The sequence below is a fragment of the Balaenoptera musculus genome, chromosome 3 (assembly GCF_009873245.2).
Source record: "Balaenoptera musculus isolate JJ_BM4_2016_0621 chromosome 3, mBalMus1.pri.v3, whole genome shotgun sequence".
Lineage (NCBI taxonomy): Eukaryota > Metazoa > Chordata > Mammalia > Artiodactyla > Balaenopteridae > Balaenoptera > Balaenoptera musculus.
In genome coordinates, this window is record NC_045787.1 from 61,760,604 (window position 1) to 61,786,250 (window position 25,647).

The 25,647-nt window shown below is 35.6% G+C and overlaps 1 protein-coding gene across 2 annotated transcripts in view; it reads right to left on the minus strand.

The window, feature by feature from the left end:
• The window catches only part of HOMER1 (homer scaffold protein 1), a 126,187-nt gene that overhangs the window by 78,604 nt on the left and 21,936 nt on the right, over positions 1-25,647 (minus strand). For both annotated transcript variants that reach the window (XM_036847660.1, XM_036847662.1), the window contains exon 2: positions 3,066-3,222. In XM_036847660.1, coding sequence (XP_036703555.1) covers positions 3,066-3,222 — 157 coding nt within the window. The remainder of the gene's footprint in view (positions 1-3,065; positions 3,223-25,647) is intronic.

A 25,647-nucleotide genomic window follows, 5' to 3' on the forward strand; every position in this document is an offset into this window, starting at 1 on the left:
CCAAGCACAACTCTAGGAACTTGAGATACAACAGTGAGAAGCAATGTAATTGTGGATTACATTCTAGAGCAAGAAGAGTCAGTCATTGAACAAGTAAACAAGTAGCTGACCAATGACATTTCAGAGAGTGGTTAAGTTCTGTGAAGACCATAGACCAGGATGGGATCAAGACTGAGAGGCAGGACGGCAAGGGCTGGCCAGCACTACTTTAGATTTGGTGGTCCTTGAGTGTTCCCTGAGGAGGGTACATGGACGTGTGAGCTGGGATCTGAGTGTTTCCAAGGAGAGATGGGCATCTTACAGCTGACCCTAATAACTCTCACATAGTGAGGCGACCACAGGCTTTATAAGGCATGTAAGAGCTGTGACTCACGAGCTGCTGGTCACTGACCTTCTGGTTTGGCTATTTCAGACTAACTTCTTTCTGCTTTTATGTTTAAGAGTTCCATTTTAATCCCCATTCTGAACCTTTTCTTGCCAACCATATGACTTGTTTGGGGATTCTTTCATCAGTGAATAAAACTTTAAAATAATAGATGATTCTGCACTTAAAATTATTTATTAGAATTCTTAAAATAGAATGCTACTATAAATCCATTTTTTAAAATTTTTAGTTCTTTAAAATAAATATGTCTCTCAATCCCATAGTTCTTGTCTTTTCAAGGAAAAGAAGTAGAAATGCTGTGTCATTACCAACCATATAGTGCCCTGATCCTGGCCCTTGGCCATACTGATGTCTCTGCAGCAGGATTAGAAAACCTTCAAGCAAACTTGACATGCACAGAAAAGGCCTTAAGTGAGAACAAATGGACGTTTTCTAATTAGGGGCACCTAAGGTTTTCCCAACTCATCATGTTGTGCAGAAATAGAAGTGAGGGTGGGGAGAAGAAACTCACCCACTTAGCTGCATCAAATAAACCACTACTGCTTACCAAAAAACTACTACTGCAGGAAACTGCAATACTTAATAGCATCAGTTTAGAAAAGTAACTAGAAAATGGAAAATGTGATAGAAAATATAACTCCAGTACAAAGAGTAGATTTTATTAAAAGAAATAAAAAAACTTTTTCACAAGAGTTATATAAGAGCCTAATAATTACAAGCTACAAAGTATTCAAAAATGGAAATGACAGAAGCAATAGTTCATACTGCTTCAGGAGAAAAACACATGAGGATTATTTAATCACAATGGACTTGGGCCTACTTCACTTTTATATATCATTTAACTGCCCTCTCTAATAAAACCACATCTTATCCATGGTTTGGGCCAAGAGAGAAATACAAATTACAGAGAACTGAAGGTTCAAGTCAGGGAAAAGAAATAAATTAACACTCTAGGGTCTGAGATTATAATAATTAATATCTGTTAATTTCACTAAACAGTTACAAAATGTGGCAAAATTATTCTCCATTAAATAAAACTTCAGAGAAATTAACTATTGCTATTTCCCAAGTCCTATAAATCCTGAGTAAAAATGAAAAGAGGATCAATTATTCAAATAAATACATGTTAGTCACTTATATACAAGACAAAGTGCAAACAGCCCCTGGAGTCCTATAATCCAGTTAAGGAGATAAGGAATGAGCACATACAAAAAACAGACTGAAAGTTCAACATTAAATTAAATTACCTTTTATTCCCCCAAACCACTAGGCAATACATAATTAAAAGCTGAATAATATTAATAATAACAATAGCAGTAAGTGTTTGTATAGTGATTACTATACACACTTTAAGTGCTTTTGCCTAAATTAATTTATTTAATCTTCACAATAATCCCACGGTGTAATGATGTAGTTATTTACATTAGTCCTTTTTTACAGATGAGAAAACTGAGACATGAAGACATTAAATATCTTGCTCTAGGTCACATGGCTACTAAGTATTAAAGTAAAAATTCAAACCAGATGGTCCAGCTTCAGAGTCTGTGGTCTTAACTCTACACTGAACTGTGAAAATTTCCTAGGAATTATCTACATGTATTATTCAAAATTCATTGAGGAAAAAATGGAACTTCCCCCCTATTGAAGGGTATACTCCATCAGGCACTGAGGTAACCAAGTGCTTTGTAGATACTAACTCAATCCTTACAACTACTACTGAGGTGAGAACAGTGAAGCTCAGAGAAGTAAACAGTAAATAAATAATTTGCCCCAAATCGAAAACTTCGTAGATGGTAGAATTGAGATAGAAACCCAGGCAATCCATGCTCGTAAACATTTTACTATCTGCCTCTCCTAACAAATAAAAACAGGTCTTGTCCATACGCTTCTCTTCTGAATAATGGATGTCAGCTTTATTATTGAATATTGAACTTAATATTGAAAGACTTCCTATGATTTAGGGATTTTGAACTGCCTACTAGACTATAGAAGTATATCTGAAAAGAAGTCTAGTTCCTCACTAGATTACATGCTCCAAGAGTAGAAACTGTGTCCATTCTGTTGAAAACTATATTCCTAGCACCTAACACAGTGCCTGACACAACAGATATGCAATGAATATTTATCAAATAAACTGACTTCAAATTTGTAGAATATTTTGGCATGTAACTCAATACATATATATAAGGTGGTTAATCCACGTAATTTAGGGGATGAAAAAGTTGCTACCACGATTAATTCCAGTTTCTTTGTTCCTCACCTTTAAAACACCCATAACTCAAAGACCAAGCTGGAGTGGGTCTGAGGCTTGTCTCTCACTCACTTGGCTTGGCGCCCTGCAATAAACCCTTACTCTGCTGCAAACTCCCGCTGTCAGAGTTTGGCTTTCTGAGCCATGAGCACACAAGCGCTTTGCTTGGTTACAAAACTAAGATAATACTGTAAATCAACTATACTTCCATTAATTTTTTTTTAGTTTTTAAAAATAAAAATTAAACCAAACAAACAAAAAAAAAAGTTGCTACCCTAAAAATGATCAATTTTGTTTTTTAAAAGGTAAGTTTTTAAAGCTCAAAAGGAAATATTTTATTTTAATGAAGAAAAAAATCTTCTGAATGAAACTGAAGTGTATACTATATAAAGCAAAACAGCAAGGTTATTTAATGTAAATGTAACTTACCTTTGAGCCATCTAAACTGATTATCCTATACACGTTTCTTGTGCTGTCATAGAAATAAGACACAGTAACTGCGTGCTTGCTGGTGGGTACCCAGTTCTTCTTTGTGTTTGGGTCGATCTGGAAGACATGAGCTCGAGTGCTGAAGATGGGTTGTTCCCTGTGGGGGAGAAAACAAAATGACAGGATGAAAGCAGCCACTTTTATTCCACTGGACAATAGAACATGAAAACTGTATGATTCCACTTACCCAAAAATTCCCACATCCTTGAAAATAAGAGAAACTTTCTTTTAAATTTGAATACTCAGTATTATAAGCTTCTTTAAAACAATTACAGTCAATCCTTATTATTTGAAGATTCTGTATCTGTGATTTTGCCTACTCAATAAAATGCATTTGTAACCCCAAAATCCATACTTGAGGTACTTCCTTGGTCTTTTCCAGTGACCTGACATGCACCTTTCCACCTGAGGTTGATCAAGGCAGCACTCTGCCGTCCTGTTTCAGCTCTCATACTATAAACTAGTGTCCTTTTTGCAATCTGTTTAGCACCATGAAGTCTGCATTTTTGTTCTTTTTGTTGGTGCTTTCACTGTTTCAAATGGCCCCCAAGCACAGTGCTGAGTGCTGTCTGTTCCTAGATGTAAGCAGACGGTGATGTGCCTCATGGAGAAAAAATGTTATATAAGTTTTGTTCAGGCATGAGTTACAGTGCTTTCGGCCATGAGTTCAATGGTAATGAATCAACAATATATATTAAATAGGGTGTCTTTAGACAGAAACATACATCAAACCAGGTCATTATTGATTGGCTGATGAAAATGTTGTGACCAGAGGCTCACAGGAATCTAACCCTGTGTTTCCCTCTGGACAATGGTTCAATACTCATTAATTCAGTGTTTGTGGTGCCTTTATAGAACAAAACCACTGCAAATAATTAGAACTGACGATATGCTGTTAAAATACAAGTATCTTATATGTGACTCTCACTAAGTTAAAAGTTTTTACCCATTTAAAACTACATTATTCTGGTAACAGGTAAAGAATTTACTGGGAAAGTTTACTTTCAATATAATCTCTATACTGAAAAATATATGGAAAAAAAAGTAGCCCATCATCACAGTATCTTTTACTTAGATCAAGTAAGGCCTTAAAGATAAATAGAGGTTTTTAAAATTATAATTTCAAGAACCAAAACTTATCAAAAATATATATTCAAAATATGATCATTACAGATTTCTTTTACAGTCTGAAAAAACAAGCATGAGATGATCTGTATGTGATAGAAGCATTATAAGGCAAAATTTTCCAAGTTCTCAGTAAGAATTCTCTTGTAAAGAGCATTTACCAAAAATTTTTTTGGAGTCCAAATGTTTCTTTCATTTACATAACACTTTTCTTTCCTAAAGCAGCTTAAGGTCCTAAAGAGACTTTTAACTGGTATTATATATATAATGTTAAAATTAAGTAAGTTTAAATTTTTTAATTTTAAAGAATTAAAATTTTTTCCAATTTTAAATTTAAAGAAGGGAAAAGAGAGTATGGAAAAGAGTGAGATTAGAAAACAGGCAAGGCAAATCTTGGTCTTTGGAAAAATGATTCTTTGGATTAATAATAATGGGCTGGGTGTCACATATGTCTCCTATGATTTACTTTAGCCCTTAGAGAGCTATTAGGAAAGGGAGGTACCTTCCCTGTATGTAACTGGGCTCTTTGAAAGGAAGTGAGCGATACATTTTATGCCCCTCCCTAAAAAATGAAGCAGAAAGTCATCACTTCCGGCTTAACTGCCATTATACATGGGTTCATTCAGCAAATAATTATTAATAATCTGGCAAGGCGCTATGCCAGGATGCAGAATTCTTCCAAATTAGGAGTAGGCCCTATTCATTCCCTTTCCCCATCCTCAATGCTTGACTTTCATAGTAAGGCTGGTGCTACATTTGGGTTATCGTCCAAAAGCCCTGCAACCTCTGCTTTTCTTTTTTTCACCTTTTAATTAAAGTTCAGTGACTGCAGCTAGTTCCAATTCACAGGGAAATTCATTCACACAAAATTCTATGTTTTAAGACACATAAGGAAGGGAAGTGGGCCATTCTTGTCTCTATTGACTTGATAATATTTTTTTCATTTGACAGGGGATAAATTTCTAGATAGTGTAGGCTGATAATTATAAGAATGTGTTCTAATAAATGTATTTTCCAAAAAAGTAAAACTGTTAAGACAATGATATTGCTTTTGCAAGCCTTATATGACCAATCATCAAATCCTTATTCAATGGAAATGCGATGTTTTGAGTCCAATAAATACTTTCCACACCATATTAATTCACACAGTGTAATTAATCTGCACAATTATTCCACACAACTTAATTCCATTCTGAATAAAAACCTTTAGGGTAAACTAGCTATTTTACAAGCAAATAACGTCTGACATCAACTAAACACGCTGTTTTCTTCAATCCTTTTCTGAATAGCTGATTTCTTAAAGAAAGTTATAGTTCATTCAAAGAAAAAAAAAAGCTGTGGTTCAAGATCTCCGTGGCTAAAGGCCTAGCCATCAACATCTGGATGATAAAGTGAAATAATTTTACAGCTGATACACAGGGAAGAGAATTCCTAGAAGTAACGAGGATGTTACTACGTCTGTCAGGGCATACAAGCAGATGATTCACCCTTTTACGGAATATCTACTACATGGTAAAAACAGGGAGAGATGGTCTTTGCCCTTGAAAAGTTCAATCTGGTGAGGGAAGACAGATATGTTAAACAAATAAAATGCTCTTCACCATGACAGAGCCTCTGAAAATAAGTGGGTAAAGGCTACTGTGGCGAAACTGATGCCTAAGGAGAGTCTGAAACCATGGCACAGTGGTTAGAGGGCATAGTACTTACGCATGTGTAGCAAGAACCTCAGTGAGTATGTGTGCCTTTGAAGAATGAGGCTAGAGATAGAGAGAGAAGCCAGTTCATGAGGGTACCCGCTGGAAACTACTGAGAGATGTAAATAGGAACAGCTTTGCATTTTAGAAAGATAAATTTAGTAGCACTGAAAAGGGTGGGTTGAAGGGAAACAACATTGGACATAGGAACACTAGTCAGAACCTTACAAAGGATTCCAAGTATTAAAAAAATAAAAAGAATAGGAGGTTAGGGAGTGGAATGAAGACATGAGGAGGGGTTAAAGGTAAATTTAGAAAGTAGAATCAATAAGATAAAGTAACAGTTTGGACGTAGGGCAGTGGTTTATCAAACAGGGTGAGTTGTCTCCCAGGGGACATTTCACAATGTCTGGAGACATTTTCGGTGGTCACAACGGAGGGAGATTGCTACTGGCTTCTAGTGGGAAGAAGCCAGGGGTGTTGCTAAACATCTACAATGCACAGGACAGCCTCCTACAACAAAAAACTATCCAGCCAAAAATGTCAACAGTGTCAAGGTTAACAAATCGTGATGTAGGAGGTGAAGGAGGAATCCGAGTCTCCTGGGCTTCTGGTCTGGGTGACTGAAAAGAAGACAGTGCCACTAGGCAGTATGGTAAACAGAAAATAAAGTCTGGAACAGGGGGGATGGTGAGGGAAAGGATGAGCTCAGTTTTGACCAAGTTCTGATGCCTACAGGGTTTGCATGTAAAACTGTCAGGAAGGGAACTTAAAATGTTAGTTTGGAGCTCAGTAGAGAAAACTAGGCTGGAGTGAAAAGTTCTGGGAATCATCAAGAGAACTTATCACTAGTCTGTTTAAGGTACATTTCAACACTAAGCATGTGGATAAATTTCATTTTAGAGAAAAGCTGTAGAAGCAGAAGTAGAGAAGCTATACCTGAAATCTTAAAGCACTTATCTCTTAAAGGATCTGGAAAGCATTTGACATTGATTATCCCAAGTGTTCAAGTGCTAATACTTTTTCAAATAAACTGGATGGCACTCATAAATAAAGGTTAGACACACTACTTCCTTTATAACAATTCACACAAAACTAACTGCATCAAATACCAGCATTTTCCAAAGTATGTTCTATGGAACAAAAGTCCTAGAATTGAGTGTTCCATACTTAAATAAGTTCGGCAAACACTTACGTGTTCCACTCTGAAACATTTATAATGCACGTTAATATATTAAAGTTTCTGAGAAGTCCTGCAGTAAAGAAATCCATTTAACCCTGAATAACCCAGCATGCAGCAAAGTGATCTGATCCTAGAATTCTTTTTCACGTAACACAGTAACATCTCATAGGACTTACATTTATAACCACAATATGAGAATCAAAAGATAAATTTTGAGGTAAACACATCTCACTGAAAGCCAATCTGTATATTCTACCATCTTTATTGACATTACTGTTACTAGAATATATACATATATATGGCATAATATAAAATTGAGGCCTTAGTCATGACTACAGTATTATTTCTTAAACAGATATAACAACACAAAGTAATTCTCCTAAGAAATTAAACATTAATCTAAAAATCAATTTTGAAAGCAAATAGATTTTTGCATGAAATGCTTTTAACTAGCTCAGAGAAACAAAACTAAACACAGAACACACAGAGAGAGACATACACACATTTTAATCCTAGAGAATCATCTACTTTCTAATTTCTTACATCAATAGTCAAGACAGGATTTCCCTGGTGGCGCAGTGGTTAAGAATCCGCCTGCCAGCGCAGGGAACACGGGTTCGAACCCTGCTCCAGGAAGATCCCACATGCCATGGAGCAACTAAGCCCATGCGCCACAACTACCGAGCCTGTGCTCTAGAGCCCGTGAGCCACAACTACTGAGCCCACGTGCCACAACTACTGAAGCCTGCACACCTAGAGCCCGTGCTCCTCAACAAGAGAAGCCACCACAATGAGAAGCCCGCGCACCACAACGAAGAGTAGCCCCCGCTCACCACAACTAGAGAAAGCCCGCATGCAGCAACGAAGACTCAGTGCAACCAAAAAGAAAGAAAGCAAGAAAAATTAAGAAAAAAAAAAAGTCAAGGCAATGAGTAGTTCAAATGACCTTACTGTTAGAAGAGGTTACTGAAGTATTTTCCAGAAGGTTCATAAAATAATTCTAGGAAGTTGGTATAAGAAGAATTCTGAAGGTCTTAATTGTGGGCTAAAACTCTGTAAAAGTATTGATAATACATACATAGCAAAGCAGATATGAAGAAAGTTATGGTTTCAAACAATTGCCAGACTTTCCACTTAATTTTCCAAAAGAAAGTAGCCTGGCAGAGGTTAAAGGTATAAGGTAGATGATACCTTCCACTAAGAGTTTGACATTGCTACAGACACTGCTGGCTGACTATCCGCCAACTATTCCTCCTGGCTCCTTCCTAACACACCTCAGATGTTCTTTACCCTCCTCCACATGACTGTGAGCTTCACTAAGATCATCAATGCAATCCCATTCTCCTTGCCAGAAGTCTGTTTAGGAATGGACCTCTGAAGCAGTTCTGGCTAATGAAATAATCAGGGAAAGTTTGCTGGAAGCTTCTGGGTACACTCACAAAAAGATACACACATAAGAAGGGACGTTCTCTTAAATAACGTTGTTTGCAGTGACACTCGGACCTGAAGAGTCATCTTAGGACCTTGAGGGCAGCTAACCTGAGAACAAAGCCAACATTGTGAACAAGAGCAGATGGAAAAACCAGGAATCTGTTTCCTTGATTATGTCATTGAATCGATGACTCAGCCTCTAGGCTTTTTATGTGATAAAACAAGTTTCCTAGTTGTTCCAAGCAGCTGTCATTTAAAAAATTACACAAATAATAATTGAGGAAAGAAGTTTACATATAATAAATTCTGCAATAACGTGCTCCCCAATAAAATGTGATTGGTGGTCTTCCAGTTCCTCTGGCTAGCTAGCACACACTGGTCATTCATTAACTTTGTAACACAGATCCACATACAATTAGATTTTTAGGGCCCCATTTAATACTGTAGAGGTAATCAATGGAAAAATTTGTAAGACTAACTGATTGAGATGGGTGGAAGAAACATGGAAATCATAAAAGTTCATTATCAATTGACTTTCTGCTATAAGGATTTAATATCCAAGTCTTTTAATCAAGAAACAGCAGTATAACAGCATATTAGAGATATGCAGACAACTACCAAGAAAAATAAAAATGGGAATTTGTAAAAGCAGTTGCCTGGGGGGATGGGGCTAGATGAAGGACAAGATGAGATAGGAAACTTAGTACTTGTCTTTACAAACCTTTAAGTACTATTTAACTTTTAAAACTTGTTCTAGTACTAAAAGATTTTCTTAAGTGGCACAGTGTAGGAAGCTACACTTACATCACAGTTAATGCTGAGAAAAGAATGCTTTAGGGGCCACTTTTGAAGACTGCCAAAGAACCATAGAATAAGTGACAATTTTTAATAGCTTGGAACTCAACTAACTTAACAGGACATCATCTGAAAGCATTCTTATTATTCATAAAGAGGAATAAAGGGAAAGTAAGACAGGAGCAGAAATTCCAAATGTGTCCAACTATGGCTCTGGAAGTGCTGAAGGTACGTCCACTTCCCTCCTTCATTAGAAGTAAATACACCGGAAGTAAGACAAAAAACATTCTACCTTTAGCTTGGTTTTTGGAGTTTGAAGTGGGAAGAGAAGTGGGATAATATGTGTTAAGGCCAAAAGGACATGGGCAAGGATAAGACAAGGAGTGGATGGACACTAATGACCATTTAACCTCAAATGCAATGCCTGAAGAATTTAGTCTCAGTGCCATTATGAGCTGGCACAGCATGTCTTCAGACAAGCTGGAGCTCAAGCACTGGAATGTCCTCAAAAGAACTGTCCTGTACTAGTTAATAATATAAAGTGTAATTCCACTGGATTATCAGGTAATTGGTTTACTTCCCCTATCCCACCACCCAGCTCTACTCTCCCAGCACACGCCTGTAAGAAAAATCTTACCGACTAAAACAGCTGTTTTGATGCGGCTCAAAGATTATGACTGCATATTATCAGCTATGTATTTCTATTACCATGTTATGTGTTTAACAGGTGATTACTTATCCATTTTGAATTTTCTTTAAAACAAACAAACAACACATGCTTCCTCTGAGGCAAGCAAAGCTTATCCGACTAATGGCTACCCCACACATAGTTGTACCACAAGAGCGCCATCTAGTGATGAACCAAAAACATAGCAGGTGTTTGTTTAAACTTCCAAGTTACTATACAGCAAATACAAAATTGTAAAGGATATTGCTATAACATAGGTATACAGACTTAAAATGTGACACCAACAACTACAAAACGTCCTTTCTGGAAGAATTCTTAAAAAGTGTATGATCTAAATTCCTTGGTCTTTGAACTGGTTAATTACACATTCAAACGGAAGATTTTTTAAGAAAATCATTGTATCATAACAACTGCGCATCAGAAATATCTTCATGACATCAGGTATTTGACTTAATTAGCATATCTGAAGAAAATATAATCAAATAAATTAAAATTTTCAATCTGGAGTTTAAGATTACTAAATTATAAAACTGTACTTCAACAGTAACAACATTGTTTATACTCCTTATATACAGCCTTCATTTTAAGTTTTCTTTTTTTTTTCTCAGTCTCAGTCCTTTCATTAAGGCACAGCACTAGTTATTAAAAGGGATTACAGTACTCATTTACCTTGGGCACTTTAATCAGTAGCTACATTTAAAAGATCAAAGGAATATGTTCAAATTCATAGGAAAGAGCAAGTAAACCCACTCAATGTATATATTTAAGCAACATCTTCAATACTCAAAGGACCTGGCTTGCTAGGTCCTTTGAGTATTGACTCCCAAGTGATATCATCTCTGCCCCACTCCCCCTTTTAAAACCCTATTTATTTCAGATAAAATACTTGGTGTTTTAAAATATACGAGGAGGTATTCCTGGTAACTCAGTTACATTTAAAATTAGTACTGTACTTTCAACATTCTTCTTTTCCCAGTTGATTTCCACTAAATAAAGCTATATTCTGAGAACTCACAGTATACACTAGGGAAATCTAAGGAAAATAGCCTCTTGTTAATGAGAATTTAATCTTGTTAATATATATGGCACATTCCTAAAAATCCAAAATAAGTAATTTTCTAGTAGACATCCAATTCCTAAAAACTTTTTAAGTGAATTAAATGTTAAAAGATTATTTAAGTTCTAATACCAACAATACTTCAAGGAACAATAATACTCTTAGGTACTCTTTTCCTTTACACTTAACTACAAACTAACCAAGTGAATATGCAATCCATATTCTATCTGAACAAGCAAATACTCTAAAAAATAAACCTATGATTGAAGAGAAAGATCCAAAGGTATTTTGGCAAAATATTAACATTTGCTACATTTGAAGAGTGGTTGCACAGATGTTACATTATTCCCTGTATTATTCTGAATATTTTTAATTGCTCAAAACAAACAAAAAAACCGCACACCATTTCTCTAGAATTCTTATTAACACCGAGAAATCTGACTAAATCAGCCACATTTTATTTTACGCACATATAGATCTTTTTTTTTAAACTGCTGTGCAAAAGTTGGCACTATGATCAGAACTGCACTATCCAATACGGTGACTACTGAGCATCTGAAATGTGGCTCGGGCAATTGAGAAAGTGAATTAGTTTATTTGATACTCAAGTAAGTCAGTTACTGAAATACTTTTAAGCATGTATGGAACAACTTCGATATGTGAATCTACCGTTTCAAATGTAAATTTTATGAAATTTAAATTCAGATCAAGTATTTTTGATAAAAATTTTAGCATCCAAACTGAGAGGTGCTCTAAGTGTACAATACACAGTGGATAGCATGAAAAAAGAATGTAAAATCTGAATCTCTTTACATATGTTAAAAATATTATGGATATACAGTTGACCCTTGAACATGGATTTGAACTGTGCAGGTCTACTTACACACGGATTTTTTCCAATAAATATATTAGAAAATTTTTTGCAGATTACACAACAGTTTGAAAAAACTCACAGACAAACCACATAGCCTAGGAAAATTGAAAAACTAAGAAAAAGTTAGGTATGTCATGAATGCATAAAATATATGTAGATACTGGTCTATCCTCACATAGGTATAAGGTGAGTAATATTTAATATAAAATTAATAATGAGTTAGTTTTCTTACTGTTTTTTAACTTTGCTTTCAAAGAATTACATTACTGTACAGTATGCCCCTCTCTCTGATAAGTGGAGAAACTGCGTATCAGCCTATCATCACAGGTAAGCAGTTTAAAAAAAAGTAACAGCGGTCTGGTGGTTAAAACTCCATGCTTCCAATGCAGGGGGTGCGGGTTCGATCCCTGGTCGGGGAATTAAGATCCCACATGCCACTCGGCGTGGCCAAAAAAAACCCAAAAAGTAACAATGTTTCTAATACTATATTATGAATATGACTGTAATACTGTATGCCATAAAAATTTTATAATAATTCATTCATTAGTGTATAGGCAAGGCTACTGTGAAGCAATTGTATTGATTATTAACACTAGGCTACCATAAAGCCATCACATTGTTGCCTCTTCGTTATCAATGCATGAATTGTTACACCTGTAAATAAAAATGAATTTCTTTTTCACATTATCTTATCACTTTTGATGTCTAGTGTTAGCAATATATATAACATTTACACTGTTTTGTATCATATAAGACAATATCAATGTACGTACTGACAGGTGATTCATCTTGTAAACAGATGATATATACTTAATGATATTGATAAATACAATACTGTAAATGTATTTTCACTTCCTTATGATTTTCTTAATGACATTTTATTTTATCTAGCTTATTGTATCATAAGAATACACTATATAATACATATAGCATATAAAATATGTGTTAACCAACTATTAATGTTACTGGTAACAGTACTGGTCAATAATAGGCTATCAGTAGTTAAATTTTGGGGGAGTCAGAAGTTATAAGCAGATTTTTGATTGCGTGGGAGGTTGGTGCCCCTAACCCCAGCACTGTTCAAGGGTCAACTGTATTGTCAACATATATTAAAATTTATTTTACCTTTTAAAAACTGTAAAAGTACATTTAAAATTACATGTATTACTCATACTGTATTTCAAGTGGAAAATACTGGACAATTTTTGGAGCCACTTCCTTACTGACAGACATATAGGTTGTTCCAATTTTTGCACTATTACAAACAATGCCCCTGTATGTTCACTTGTGTACTCATGCAAGAGAGATACTAGAAGCTGAATTCCTGGTCACGGGGTATGCACCATAGCATATTTCCGAATTGCTTCTCACAACACATGTACCAGTTTATACTTTAATAGTCTAATATTATTTCCTCACAACACTTGGTAAGGTCCAAGTAATGTGTGCCAACTTGATGGGCATGAAATGGTATTTCACCATTGCTGAATTTGCACATCCCTGATTACTAGTGAGGCTGAGGAGGTCTTCATATATTTCTGGGCCATTTGAGCCCCAAAGATTTCTACCCTTATTCCTAAGGTTGTTTAAAACTCTATTTTAGCTGCAGAGAGTGAAAAGACCGGAATCCAAAGTCATCACTCAAACTATATGCATGGAAACATCTCATATATACAATTCTAACCACATGTTAGAATTAAGGTGAACACCCACTAACATAGAGAAAGGCAGAGTTGCTTATTTTTCTAAATCTGATGACATTTAATGTTTAAAAATCAATATAGTATAGATATAGCATATATATTCTGCTATTTTTCAAAGGTAAATTACAGTTCTTTGGTATAAAATTTAGTTTTCATATTTTTGTACCAAATTGTTTCTGACATGCCTCAAAATTTTCTCCTTTGTGGAGGGGCTAGTAGGAGAATGGTAAATGTGTATTAGTCAAACTTTTAACTTAGAGTCATCAAAAAATTTTTCTGTCTTAGCATCAAAAAATAATTTTAACAGATAAAACATATTTAATGTTAAAACTAGAAGTCAAAAGTAACAACACAGTTCTCTTCTCAAAGACGTTAAACTCCTGGATGCTTTCCAAATAGTAAATGCCACCAGTCCATTCCCACTCTGTTTCTCTCTGCAATTCTCATTCCAACAGCCCTCAAGCTTGGAAGTGATTCTCACTTTCATCTGATCAAGTTTCCTCTAGTCAAAGCTAATAATTAGATTTATCTCCTTTCTGAGTGGTCCTCAAGTAGTTTAGCTACAAGTCCTACCAATGAACAGCATCTGGTATTTTATGCATGGTCGCCACACATTCCCAGTATCTCAGGATTACCTAGCTTTCATACTATTTTATTTTTCCATTGAAAAAGGCTGTATTAAATATAACTAAATGTGATTTATGTTTTCCATTTTTGTCGGCTTTTCAGGTAACAAAAATTATAGGCAAAACTAGCAGACGCTGTGTCCCAATTTGGGGTTTTGCAAATACAATCCATCCCTGTAATGATGTGGTGTTTTGCTCAAATGCATTAGATCTATCACACAACAACTGTGTTAACAATTCAGTCATTATGGTATCACAAAAGCCCAAACAAACAAATTTTCTGACTGCGAAGTTATTTAACATTTTTCACTGACCAAAAATTTGATTCAACAGTACAGTAAGCTAGATTTGGTTGTTTGTTTGTTTCCTCTTTAGTTTTTCTGAAAATGAATTTAGTAGAGGTAAAGGGAGGCTGACTTCTGAGCTACCTGGAAGAGATAATCACTAAAGATAAAAGAGCACCTGACAAGATATAGTACTCCAGAGCTTATGAGAGTGTTTTTCAAACACTGGGTCACAACCCAGAGGGTTATAATTAATTTAATGGGCATTTTAAGAAATGAATGAGAATGTAAAACATCAGAGTGTATCACACTTGGTAAGGGTATATATATCATTTCATGAAACTTTTGGCTACATATTTATATATGCTTGTCACAAAGCAGGATGTCTTTTTTTTTTCCTACTGTGGATCATGGTCAAAAAGTTTAAAAACCTGGAGATAAAAAATGCTTTTATTTAATGTTCATGAAAACTCTGTGAAGCAGGTATACAACACCCATTTCATAGTACAAAAGCATAGGTCCTAAGTGACTTATCCAAAGTCATACAGCTAAAAAATGATATAATAAGCATATTTTTTTTAAATGCAAATGGAAATGAAATTCAACCTCACTAGGAATCAAAGAACTGCAAATTAAAACCATGAGTTATCATTTTTTCACCTGTCTAAACAGGAAACTTTTTTTTTTAATGAAAAAATTCAATGTTAGAGTTTAAGGAAATCTGACACTTTCAGAAACACCTAGTGGGAGTATAAATTAGTAAAGGCTTTCCAAAAACACTTTGACAGTGCATATCAAAAGCTGTAAATTTCTGTGTATATCCTTTGACATAGCAATTCCATTCTAGGAACTTACCTTAAGGAAATAATATATATATATGCAGAGATTTAGCTATAGGGATGTATCACCACACTGTTTATGATAAGCAAAGATTGTAAATTAAAACATCTAATGACATAAGATCAAATAAATCATGGTAGATCCACATAACGGAATCCTATGTAGCCATTAAAAAACAAAGTTCCAGAATATTCAGTGACATAAGGTGTCCAATATAGTAAGTGAAAAGAGTTTATGTAAAACTGTTAACACAGCATAATTCAATTTTTGTTTAAAAATTTATCTACAGTTGAATCCTGAACAACGTGAGGGTTAGGGGCACCAATTCTCTGAGCAGTCAAAAACCCGAGTACAACTTTACAGCCAGCTCTCTGTATCCTTGGATTCAACCAACCTTAGATCGTGCAGTATCGTGATATGTATCTAGCGAAAAAAATCCAAGCATAAGTGGACCCTCGCAGCGCAAACCCGTGTTGTTCAAGGGTCAACTGTATATTCAGAGAAAAAAATCCATGGAAGATATACTTATATTCTGCCCTTGCCCTGCCTTGCCTTTTCCCAACACAGAAACCGGAGTGATCTTTCTAAAAACTGAAGCTAGTATTAAAATACTCCAGGAAAAAAAAAAAAGGGGGCGAGAGGTTAGGATAAACCAAGTAAGGCAAAATGAGGCTGCTACTGAAGTGGGTGGGAAAATGGTGGTATAGGAGACTGTATTTTCTACTTTTTTGTATGTCTAAAAAATTTCATAATATAGAGTTTTAAAGTAATAAAACCTAAATCAGGTGGAGCATTGCTCAAAACCCTCCAATGGCTTCCCATCTCACTCATAGTAAAAGCCAAAGTCCTTAAAATGGTCTAAAGACCTGCCATCAGTGTTTCTCAACCCTGGCTGCATTACAAACGCCTGGCCCCAAGCCCTAGAATCACTGGTCTGGTGGGCAGTCCCGCTTCCAAGGTGATTCTCAGGTGGAATCACATCTCAGGAGGAAAAACCACTACAGGATATGACCCCTGCTCCCTCTCCAACCTGTCCGTAGCTTACTGTTTTGTTTTGTTTTAATTTTTATTGGAGTATAGTTGATTTACAACGTTGTGTTAGTTTCAAGTGTAGAGCAAAGTAAATCAGTCATACCTATACATACATTCAGTCTTTCTTTTTCTTAGATTCTTTTCCCATAGAGGCCATTACAAAGTATTGAGTAGAGTTCCCTGTGCTATACAGCAGGTTCTTATTAGTTATCTATTTTATACATAGTAGTATGTATATGTCAGTCCCAATCTCCTAATTTATCCCTCCTCCCCCTTACCCGCTGGCAACCATAAGTTTGTTTTCTACATCAGTGACTCTACTTCTGTTTTGTACGTAAGTTCATTTGTACCCTTTCTTTTTTAGATTCCACATATAAGTGATATCATATGATATTTGTCTTTCTCTGTCTGACTTACTTCACTCTGTATGACAATCTCCAGGTCCATCCATGTTGCTGCAAATGGCATTATTTTGTTCTTTTTTATGGTTGAGTAATATTCGAAAAGATACATGCACCCCAGTGTTCACTGCAGCACTATTTACAATAGCCAGGACATGGAATCAACCTAAGTGCCCATCAATAGAGGAATGGATAAAGAAGATATGGCACATATATACAATGGAATATTACTCAGCCATAAAAAAGAACAAAATAATGCCATTTGCTTACTGTTTTTTGCCCAGCCACAATGGCCCTCCTTGTTTCTCAAACAATGCCAAGAACCCCTTACCTCAGGGCCTTTGCCTGAAGCACTCTTTCCCCTCAGATCTGTCTAGAATCTTCCTTTGCCTCCTTCAGGTGTTTGCTCAAATGTTACTTTCACAGTGAGGCCTTCCTGGTTGCTCTATATAAAAACTGTAGCCCCTTCCTCTCCTCTCCCAGGACTTCCTATCTCCCTTCTTTTACTGTTCCCCACTGCACTTATCACCATCTGACATACAACGTATTTTCTTATTTATTATCCCTCTCCCCCAGCTAAAGTGTTATCTCCTCAAGGGCAAGGATTTTGCCATTTTTAATCAGGGCTGTGTTCCCAGCAACTCAAACACCTGGCACATATTAAGCACCCAGAAAATACTTAATAAATAAATGAATAAATGATTATATACCAAGACGTTTAGAGTTCTTGGTGGTGGGATTACAATTGACTTATTTTTTCTTATCTCAACTTTTCAATATGTGAACATGTACTATATTTATAAGAAAAAAAATTTAAGCAAACAATTTTAATGCAATGTATTTCCTTGCTTTAAAAAAACACAGTTAGTGGAACGTTATCTCGGTGATTACACAAATAAATAGCTATGTAAACATCCACTGAGCTTTAGATTTGTGCACTTTACTGAATATATGCCTTAAATTTTTTAAAAAGTGAATGACAGTTAAAAATATTACAGCCTGAGTGATAATGGATTCATCTGGCAAACAGAGATTTGGAGACACTCTTGCCTGTGGGATACTTCCTACAAATCATCCACAAATCTCCACTGATGCAAGTTTCTTCATCAACTAGGTCTCCTCAGAATTCTCTTTATGGTGTGTAACAATACCTAGAGTTATCCTATACAACAGTAATCTAAAACTACTTGTGTGCCTTTAATTGTGAACCAGCAAGCTTGTCCTAAGAAATCCTGTAAAGTATCAACTCTAAGAAAGCCAATCATCTAAATCTGGAGAAAGTTCCCTAACTGGTTCTCCAGCTAACACAGCATAGAAGATGATGATGGATTAACTAAACATTAAGTACAAATATTAGCTGAACCAATTGATAAATAGAAAAGTATCAATTCTACTAATGGCTTTGTGTTTGGCAGACATTCCACACTATCTAAGTGGATAATAATAGAACTCGGATTAAGGTTGCCTCATCCAACTATTCAGTGACCATTTAGGAACCAGTTCTCTTCGGTTCTTCTATAAAAGTCTATAACCTGGATTCTGGACAAAGTGGTAAAATCTACTCTTAAATCTTTCCTACTCAAACATAGCCTCTCATCATGTGAAAAATAGCTCTAGAGCCTCAATTGAATGCTCTTTTTGAGACATTTGAGAAAAAACAAGTTAGCCTTATTTCTCAAGAAGAGAGCAGTGGTCTTAATGGCAAGGGTACTACAGACAGCACATGAGCACAGCATGTTATCCTACAACAATTTTCCATCATGGTAATAAAAAAAAATCATATCAAAAATAAATATGGCTAGACTATGGAGAAAAATGCAACGTTTATATGAATTTATAAGCTAGGCCATAACACTTTAAAAAAAATCAACACCTTCCTATCCCCAGTATCCTAAATGCATTCACTTTTTTCTACTATTTTCTACTTTGGCAGAAATATCAAAAGTATTTGTTGAGTCATTTGTAGTGATGTGGATGCACCTAGAGTCTGTCATACAGAGTGAAGTCAGAAAGAAAAAAACAAATACCGTACATTAACACATATATATGGCATCTAGAAAAATGGTACTGATAAACCTAGTGGTCGGGCAGGAATCGAGACGCAGACGTAGAGAACAAACTTGTGGACATGGGAGGGGAAGGGGAGGGTGGGACGAATTGAGAGAGTAGCATTGACATATATACACTACCATGTGTAAAATAGGTAGCTAGTGAAAAGGTGCTGCATAGCACAAGGAGATCAGCTCGGTGCTTTGTGACCACCTAGAGGGGTGGGACGAGGAGGGTGGGAGGGAGGCCCAAGAGGGAGGGGATATAGGTATACATATAGCTGATTCACTTTGTTGTACAGCAGAAGCTAACACAACATTGTAAAGCAATTATAATCTAATAAAGATTAAAAAAAAAAAAGAACCCTGCTAACTATTATAAATTCTCCAAGACTAAACCTTCCCTCCTCCTATATTATTAATAGAGTCAGAAGGCAAATTTCTGCTTATCGCAATTCCTTAGAAGAATGCCTTCACTGAATTAAGATTTAAAGTTATCCCTTGAATCTCTTAACAGACTAACAACAAACTCCCTTTGGATCCCCATATTATTCAGTATTTCATATGACAGTGCTAGGGAAAATCTTGTCTGCTTGCTGTTATGCCGAAACAAGACTACAACTCAACACACTTCTCACTCATTTGTCAAGAAGCTCAGCCATGTTCTGTTTTCCACTAATACTGATCTTATCTCAGGTGTCTGCTGTATCTATTCATATTTCTTTTCAACACTGTATCTTTAACCATCCTGTTTTACCTTGTTCCTGATTTTACAAATTACTGGAAATTCTCTGTAGTAACTGAAAGATTACAGAACTAATATAATAAAAACTGAATAGCTTAAACACTAGTTATTGAATTTTAAAAAGTAATAGTGACAAAAAAGTTGAGTTTTTAACCTTTTGCAGTTGGAATGATATAACATCTTAACCGTTTCCCTTTTATAAATCAATAAGCATACAACTTCCATCATTTGTGCCAAAGGAAGAGATCCGTAGATTGGATAATTCAAACTAAGAAATTCAAATATGCCGCTCTTAAGCCTGAAAACAAAAGCTTAAACTTACAAAATGGATACGTGGTAAATTCTTTGGTTATAATTAATATTTTTGAGAGCTTACCATATGGTCAGACACTGTTATAAGCACTACGCCTGTGTTATTTAATCCTCTCAACCTGTGCGAGGTAGTTACTATTAACCCTCTTTTGAGGATGAGGAACCTGGGGCATAGAGAGGGTATGTGATTTGCTCAAGATGACACATGGTAGAGCCAGCACACAAACACAGCCTGGCTCCAGAGCCCACATCTTTGTCCTATACTGACTCCTTGGATGGGAAAAGAATTCTTTTACCAGGTAAACCCGAGTTCACTGATGTAACCAAACTCTCGCATGGCCCTTGAGCTGAAATTTTGTTGACAGAAGTGGGATAGTATAGCTAGACAACTATGCCTACTATGCATGTTAAGCACTGTTAAGAGTACTTAAGTGTTTTCATGGGACATATGTATGTGCACTGGCACCACTTACCTTTTACTTGTATTTTGAAGACAATTTGTATTATAACACTTTATTGGAATGATAGTGTGGTTTGGAAGAATCCAAAAACTTACTTTTAGTCATGCCAATTATCATAGTTCTTGAGCTTTCCTTCTGCAAGGGAAGATAACTCTCTGATCTGTATTTTGATACAATGATTTCACCTCTGTAACAAAATACAATAATAACAACAACAATAACAATAATAGTGTTAGCCTGTCTGAGGTGAAAACATTGGTCTTTGAGACTAGAAGTTACTAATTCCAATGTATCTTATATCTGCTTCAGACATTAACTAGGTTTCAGCACACATGGCATTTCTGAAAAGGATTATATGACAGGAATAATACGCATATCTTGATGACAGAGGAGCTATACACTTGTGAAGATACCTTCTACTTTCTCCTTGTTGTTTTTCCTGCCTTGATTTGGTTTCTTTCTGGCAAAAAACATCTAAGAATTCAATTCTTCCAGCATTTTATTGAACACTTCACCTCTGATAAAGAAGTTTTTCCGGGAAAGTGTTTCCCTTCAGTTTTAAAAATGTAATTCCATAACTAGTTGTACTTTATACTTTCTGTAAAAGCTGTCTGAACCATTACAGGATTCCTACACACACATGCACGCACACACACACAGTCAGAAAGGTTAGATTCCATAAAAACAAGTTTTATAAAGTGGGCTATATGAACTACTTCAGGAAATACTTATCAATTATTTGAAAATGATGTGACTTTTAAACAGTCTTTTTCTTATCAATCATCACAACTAAGTATTTGTGACGTGGACATAGAAAAAAACATACTTCACTAGGTGAAACTGTAAATAATCAATGTAAAATGGGAGAGCAACAGAAGACTTCAATAAATTGACAGATCTTTTAAATGTAGGGCTGCAAATATACCACTTGAAAAATAGGATTTATTGATATCCTCTTTAAATGATTGTGGAAGGTTTAATAATTGCCCCCAAAGATATCCAGGTCCTAATACCCAGAACCTGTGAATGTTACCTTGTTGGTAAACAGGATTTTGCAGCTGTGATTAAGACTCCTTAGACGGAGAGATTCTTCTGGATTATGCTGGTGGACCCGAAATGTAATCACAAGTGTCCTTATAAGAAGGTGGCAGAGGGAGATTTAAGTGAAGAAGAAGCTTATGTGACAAAAGGAGAAGAGTCAGGGAGATTGGAAGATGCTACACTGATGGCTTTGAAATGGAAGAAGAGGCCATGAACCATGAATACAAGGAATGCAGCTCTAGAAAGTGGAAAAGGCAAGGAGACCATTCTCCCCTAGAGCTTCCTGAGGGACTGCAGCCCTGCTGACACCTTGGTTTCATCCCTGTGAAACTGATTTTGGACTTCTGACATCTAGAACTGTAAGAGAATAAATGTGTGTTATCTTAGTACCAACTTGGTGGTAATTTGTTACAGCAGACATAGGAAACTAATACACTAATAGACGGTACAAATCTTCAGTTAAAATCTATTAACCCTCTGCCATTTATAGAATTAATTTATTCTAAACTATGTTAAAAATAAGTTTCTCATCATATATCTCAAATAATATGTTTACTTAATAGGGATAGAATAACTGAAAAAAATAGCATAAAATCTTAATAGAAGCAAATTTGAATGTATTAAAGCAATTTTAGGCAAGTTGTTTGCCAACTGGGTATTTTCAACTGCGGGTAATTTGATGAAAATTAAAGCTCAAGAATAACTCTTGCCATGGGAAGAGTTACAATAATTGTTCAAGAGTAACAAGAGTAGTTGAGTAGTGACTATTTTTCTCCCATTTCAAACCAACATGTGATTCAAAAGCAGCACTGTTGCAAAATGAAACAGCTAAAAGGAGAAAAGGTAGAGGAAGAAAGTAACATTTTGTTGAATTCCTATTACATGTAAATACCTTATATAAATTCTCATTTCCATCTCAAAACAACTCTAAGATATAAAAGAAGTTAGATTAAAAACAAACAAACAAACAAAAAAGGACTTGGAGGAGGGGATAGTTTAAATAATTGGCCAAAGGTCACAGCCAGTACTGGTATCTCTAGGATTCAAATCCAAGACCAACTGCAAAGCCCAGGACTTTTCACTACTTCCAAAGAAGAGAATGTTGTCTGGCGATGAAAACTAGACTTAAGTTTCTTTCTTCTTCATTTTTGAATTACTGACTGACTGATTCAAAATCTCATAGGTTATAAATCTTTGTTATTGTCATGCTAACAAATACATTTTACTTCCTCATTCCCTCTGAGATGAGCGTTATAACTATACAAGTTATTATCTCCATATAAATATTAGAAAATATCCTGCTTTTTTCATTAGGCCCTTCTACAAGAATATTTAAAATACAAAAATATTCAGCACTCAATAAACTAGAATTCTAAATATCTAACACTCAGAGAATTAAATCCATAAAGAACAGAAAAATCAGTCAACAGAAAGAGACCCAGAAATGACACAGATGATAGGACTAGTAGACAAGGACATTAAGATAGTTATTATAATGATAGTCCACATGTTCAAGAAGGCAGAGAAAAGCATAAGCATTTTAGGGAGAGACTTGAAGATATATAAAAGCCCCAAATCAGTTTTCTGGAGATGAAAAACATACTGGATGAAATTAACAGCAAATTAAACACTGCCGAAGAAAAGAAAACTAATTTGAAGATACAGAAATAGAAACTACTCAAAATAAAGCACAGAGGAAAAGAACACAAAAATAGAGTATCAATGTAATTATTATGGAACAACTTCAAGTAGCCTAATATACATGCAATTGAAATCCGCAAAGATGGGAAGAATGGAAAAAAATATTTGAAGAAATTACGGTTGGAAAATTTACAAACTGGAAAATATCCTAAAGCCACAAACCCAAAAAGCTTGACAAATGTGAAGCACAAAGAAACATGAAAAAAAACTACACCAAGGGACATCATAATTAAATTGCTTAAAACCAATGATAAAGAGAAAATCTTAAACACAATCTCAGGATTGTGGGGCACATTACATACAGAGGAACAAAGAGAAAAATGATAGCAGACTTCTCATTGGAAACAACACAAGCCAGAAGACAGTGAAACAACATCTTAAAAGTATGAAAAGAAAAACTCATCAAGAATTCTCTACCCAGTAAAAACATATTTCAAAAATGAAAGTGAATTTAGGGTGATGAAAATATCTTAGAACTAGACAGAGGCGATGTTTACATAACCTCGTGAATGTGCTAAATGCTATATGCTTTAAAATAGTTAATGGTTACTTTCATGTTACAAGAATTTTACCTCAAAAAAAAAAAAAACCTTTAAAAAAATGAGGGTGAAATTATTTTCTCAAGACACACAAAAGCTGAAAGAATTCACCATTGGCAGACCTGTACTGTGGGACAATGTTAAAGGGAAGTTTTAGGTAGAAGAAAATGATACCTTATGGATATCAATATCTAGAGCTACTCAAAGGAATGAAGAGCACCAAAAATGGTAAATATGTGGGTAAATATAATGTGTTTTTCCTTATTTTAAAAATCTCTTTAAAAATAATTAAGGGACTTCCCTGGTGGCACAGTGGTTAAGAATCCACCTGCCAATGCAGGGGACATGGGTTCAATCCCTGGTCCGGGAGGATCCCACATGCTGCGGAGCAACTAAGCCCGTGCGCCACAACTACTGAGCCTGCTCTCTAGAGCCCGCGAGCCACAACTACTGAACCTGCATGTCACAACTACTGAAGCCCGTGCACCTAGAGCCCATGCTCCGCAACAAGAGAAGTCACCGCAATGAGAAGCCCGCGCACTGCAACGAAGAGTAGGCCCTGCTCGCCATAACTAGAGAAAGCCCATGCGCAGCAACGAAGACCCAACGCAGCCAAAAATAGATAAATAAAATAAATTAAAAAAACATAATTGATTAAGTAAAAATAATAACAATTTATTTTGAGGGTTATGTTATTAGTAGAAGTAAAATGTATAACAATAGCACAAACACTATACTATTGTAAGGTTCTTATTATATGTGAAGGGATATAATACCACCTGAAGGTAGAGTGTGATGAGTTAAAAATACATACTATAAACACTAAAGAATCATTAAACAACAACAAAACATATTTAGAGGTATAGTTAGTAAGCCAACATAGTAAATAAAAGGAATTATAAAATATACTCAAGGAAGTATGCCAAAACAAGGCAAAAGAGCAAGAAGAGAGGGGAACAAAGAATAGATGGGACAAACTGCAAACAAGTAAGATGGTAGACTTAAACCCAAATAATATCAATAATCATATTAAATGTATATGGTCTAAACACCACAATTAAAAGGCAGAGGTGGTCAGACTGGATATAAAGGAACACCTAACCATATGATGTTTATAAGAAAATCATTTTAAAAATCATTTAAAATATAAAGACACATGTAGGTTAAAAGTAAAGGTAATCATAAAGTCTACTCCCATCCCCAGATCGCAAGCTCCATGAGTTTGTTCACCCTTCTGTCTCTAACACTCAGCAACTGGCATGCTATGTTTATTAACTAATAAAAGCCTTTAGAATTTGTGAAAACTTCTGCCCCACCTAACTACTCCCAGGCCACAATATCTGAGGCACCAACAGCTGTTTTTCTTGCTGTTATCTATATCTCACTTCGAAAAGTCTATTCTCTCTTTCCTACCCAGTCTCCTGGGGGCTGAGAAACCTGGAACCTAATCTTGTTAGATCTGTGCCAAAAGTAAAAGAACACTGTTTCTGAGTGAGGGTCTGGTTAGCTTTTCTTGAATAAAGTACATCTATTTGGCTGCTCCCTGAGAGTAGTGAGTATTTCTTTGTCAGACCAGCTAGAAGCCTTTTGCCATGAACTGGATCCTAGAGGAATAGGGGAATAGAAAATAGACTTGTGGGTTTAGGTTTAAAAGTACAGGGAGAATAGTAGGAATTCAGCCGTTCAAACTGCTTCCTCCTCCTACCTCCTCTCCCTCACAAAATTTATATATGTGTTTCTCCTCTCTACCCCATCCTCACCCTAAGCTAACAGGAGATGAACTCTGAGGAGTTAAAGGACTGACTCCTGGTGTTTCTATATCTCTGTTCCTTTCTTCCAACAAAGTTTGGAATATGCTATTGCTAATGAAAATGTGATATATGATGCTTATATTTGTAAGTTACTAAGAATACATTTTAACATTTAAAGGATTCTATGCAAG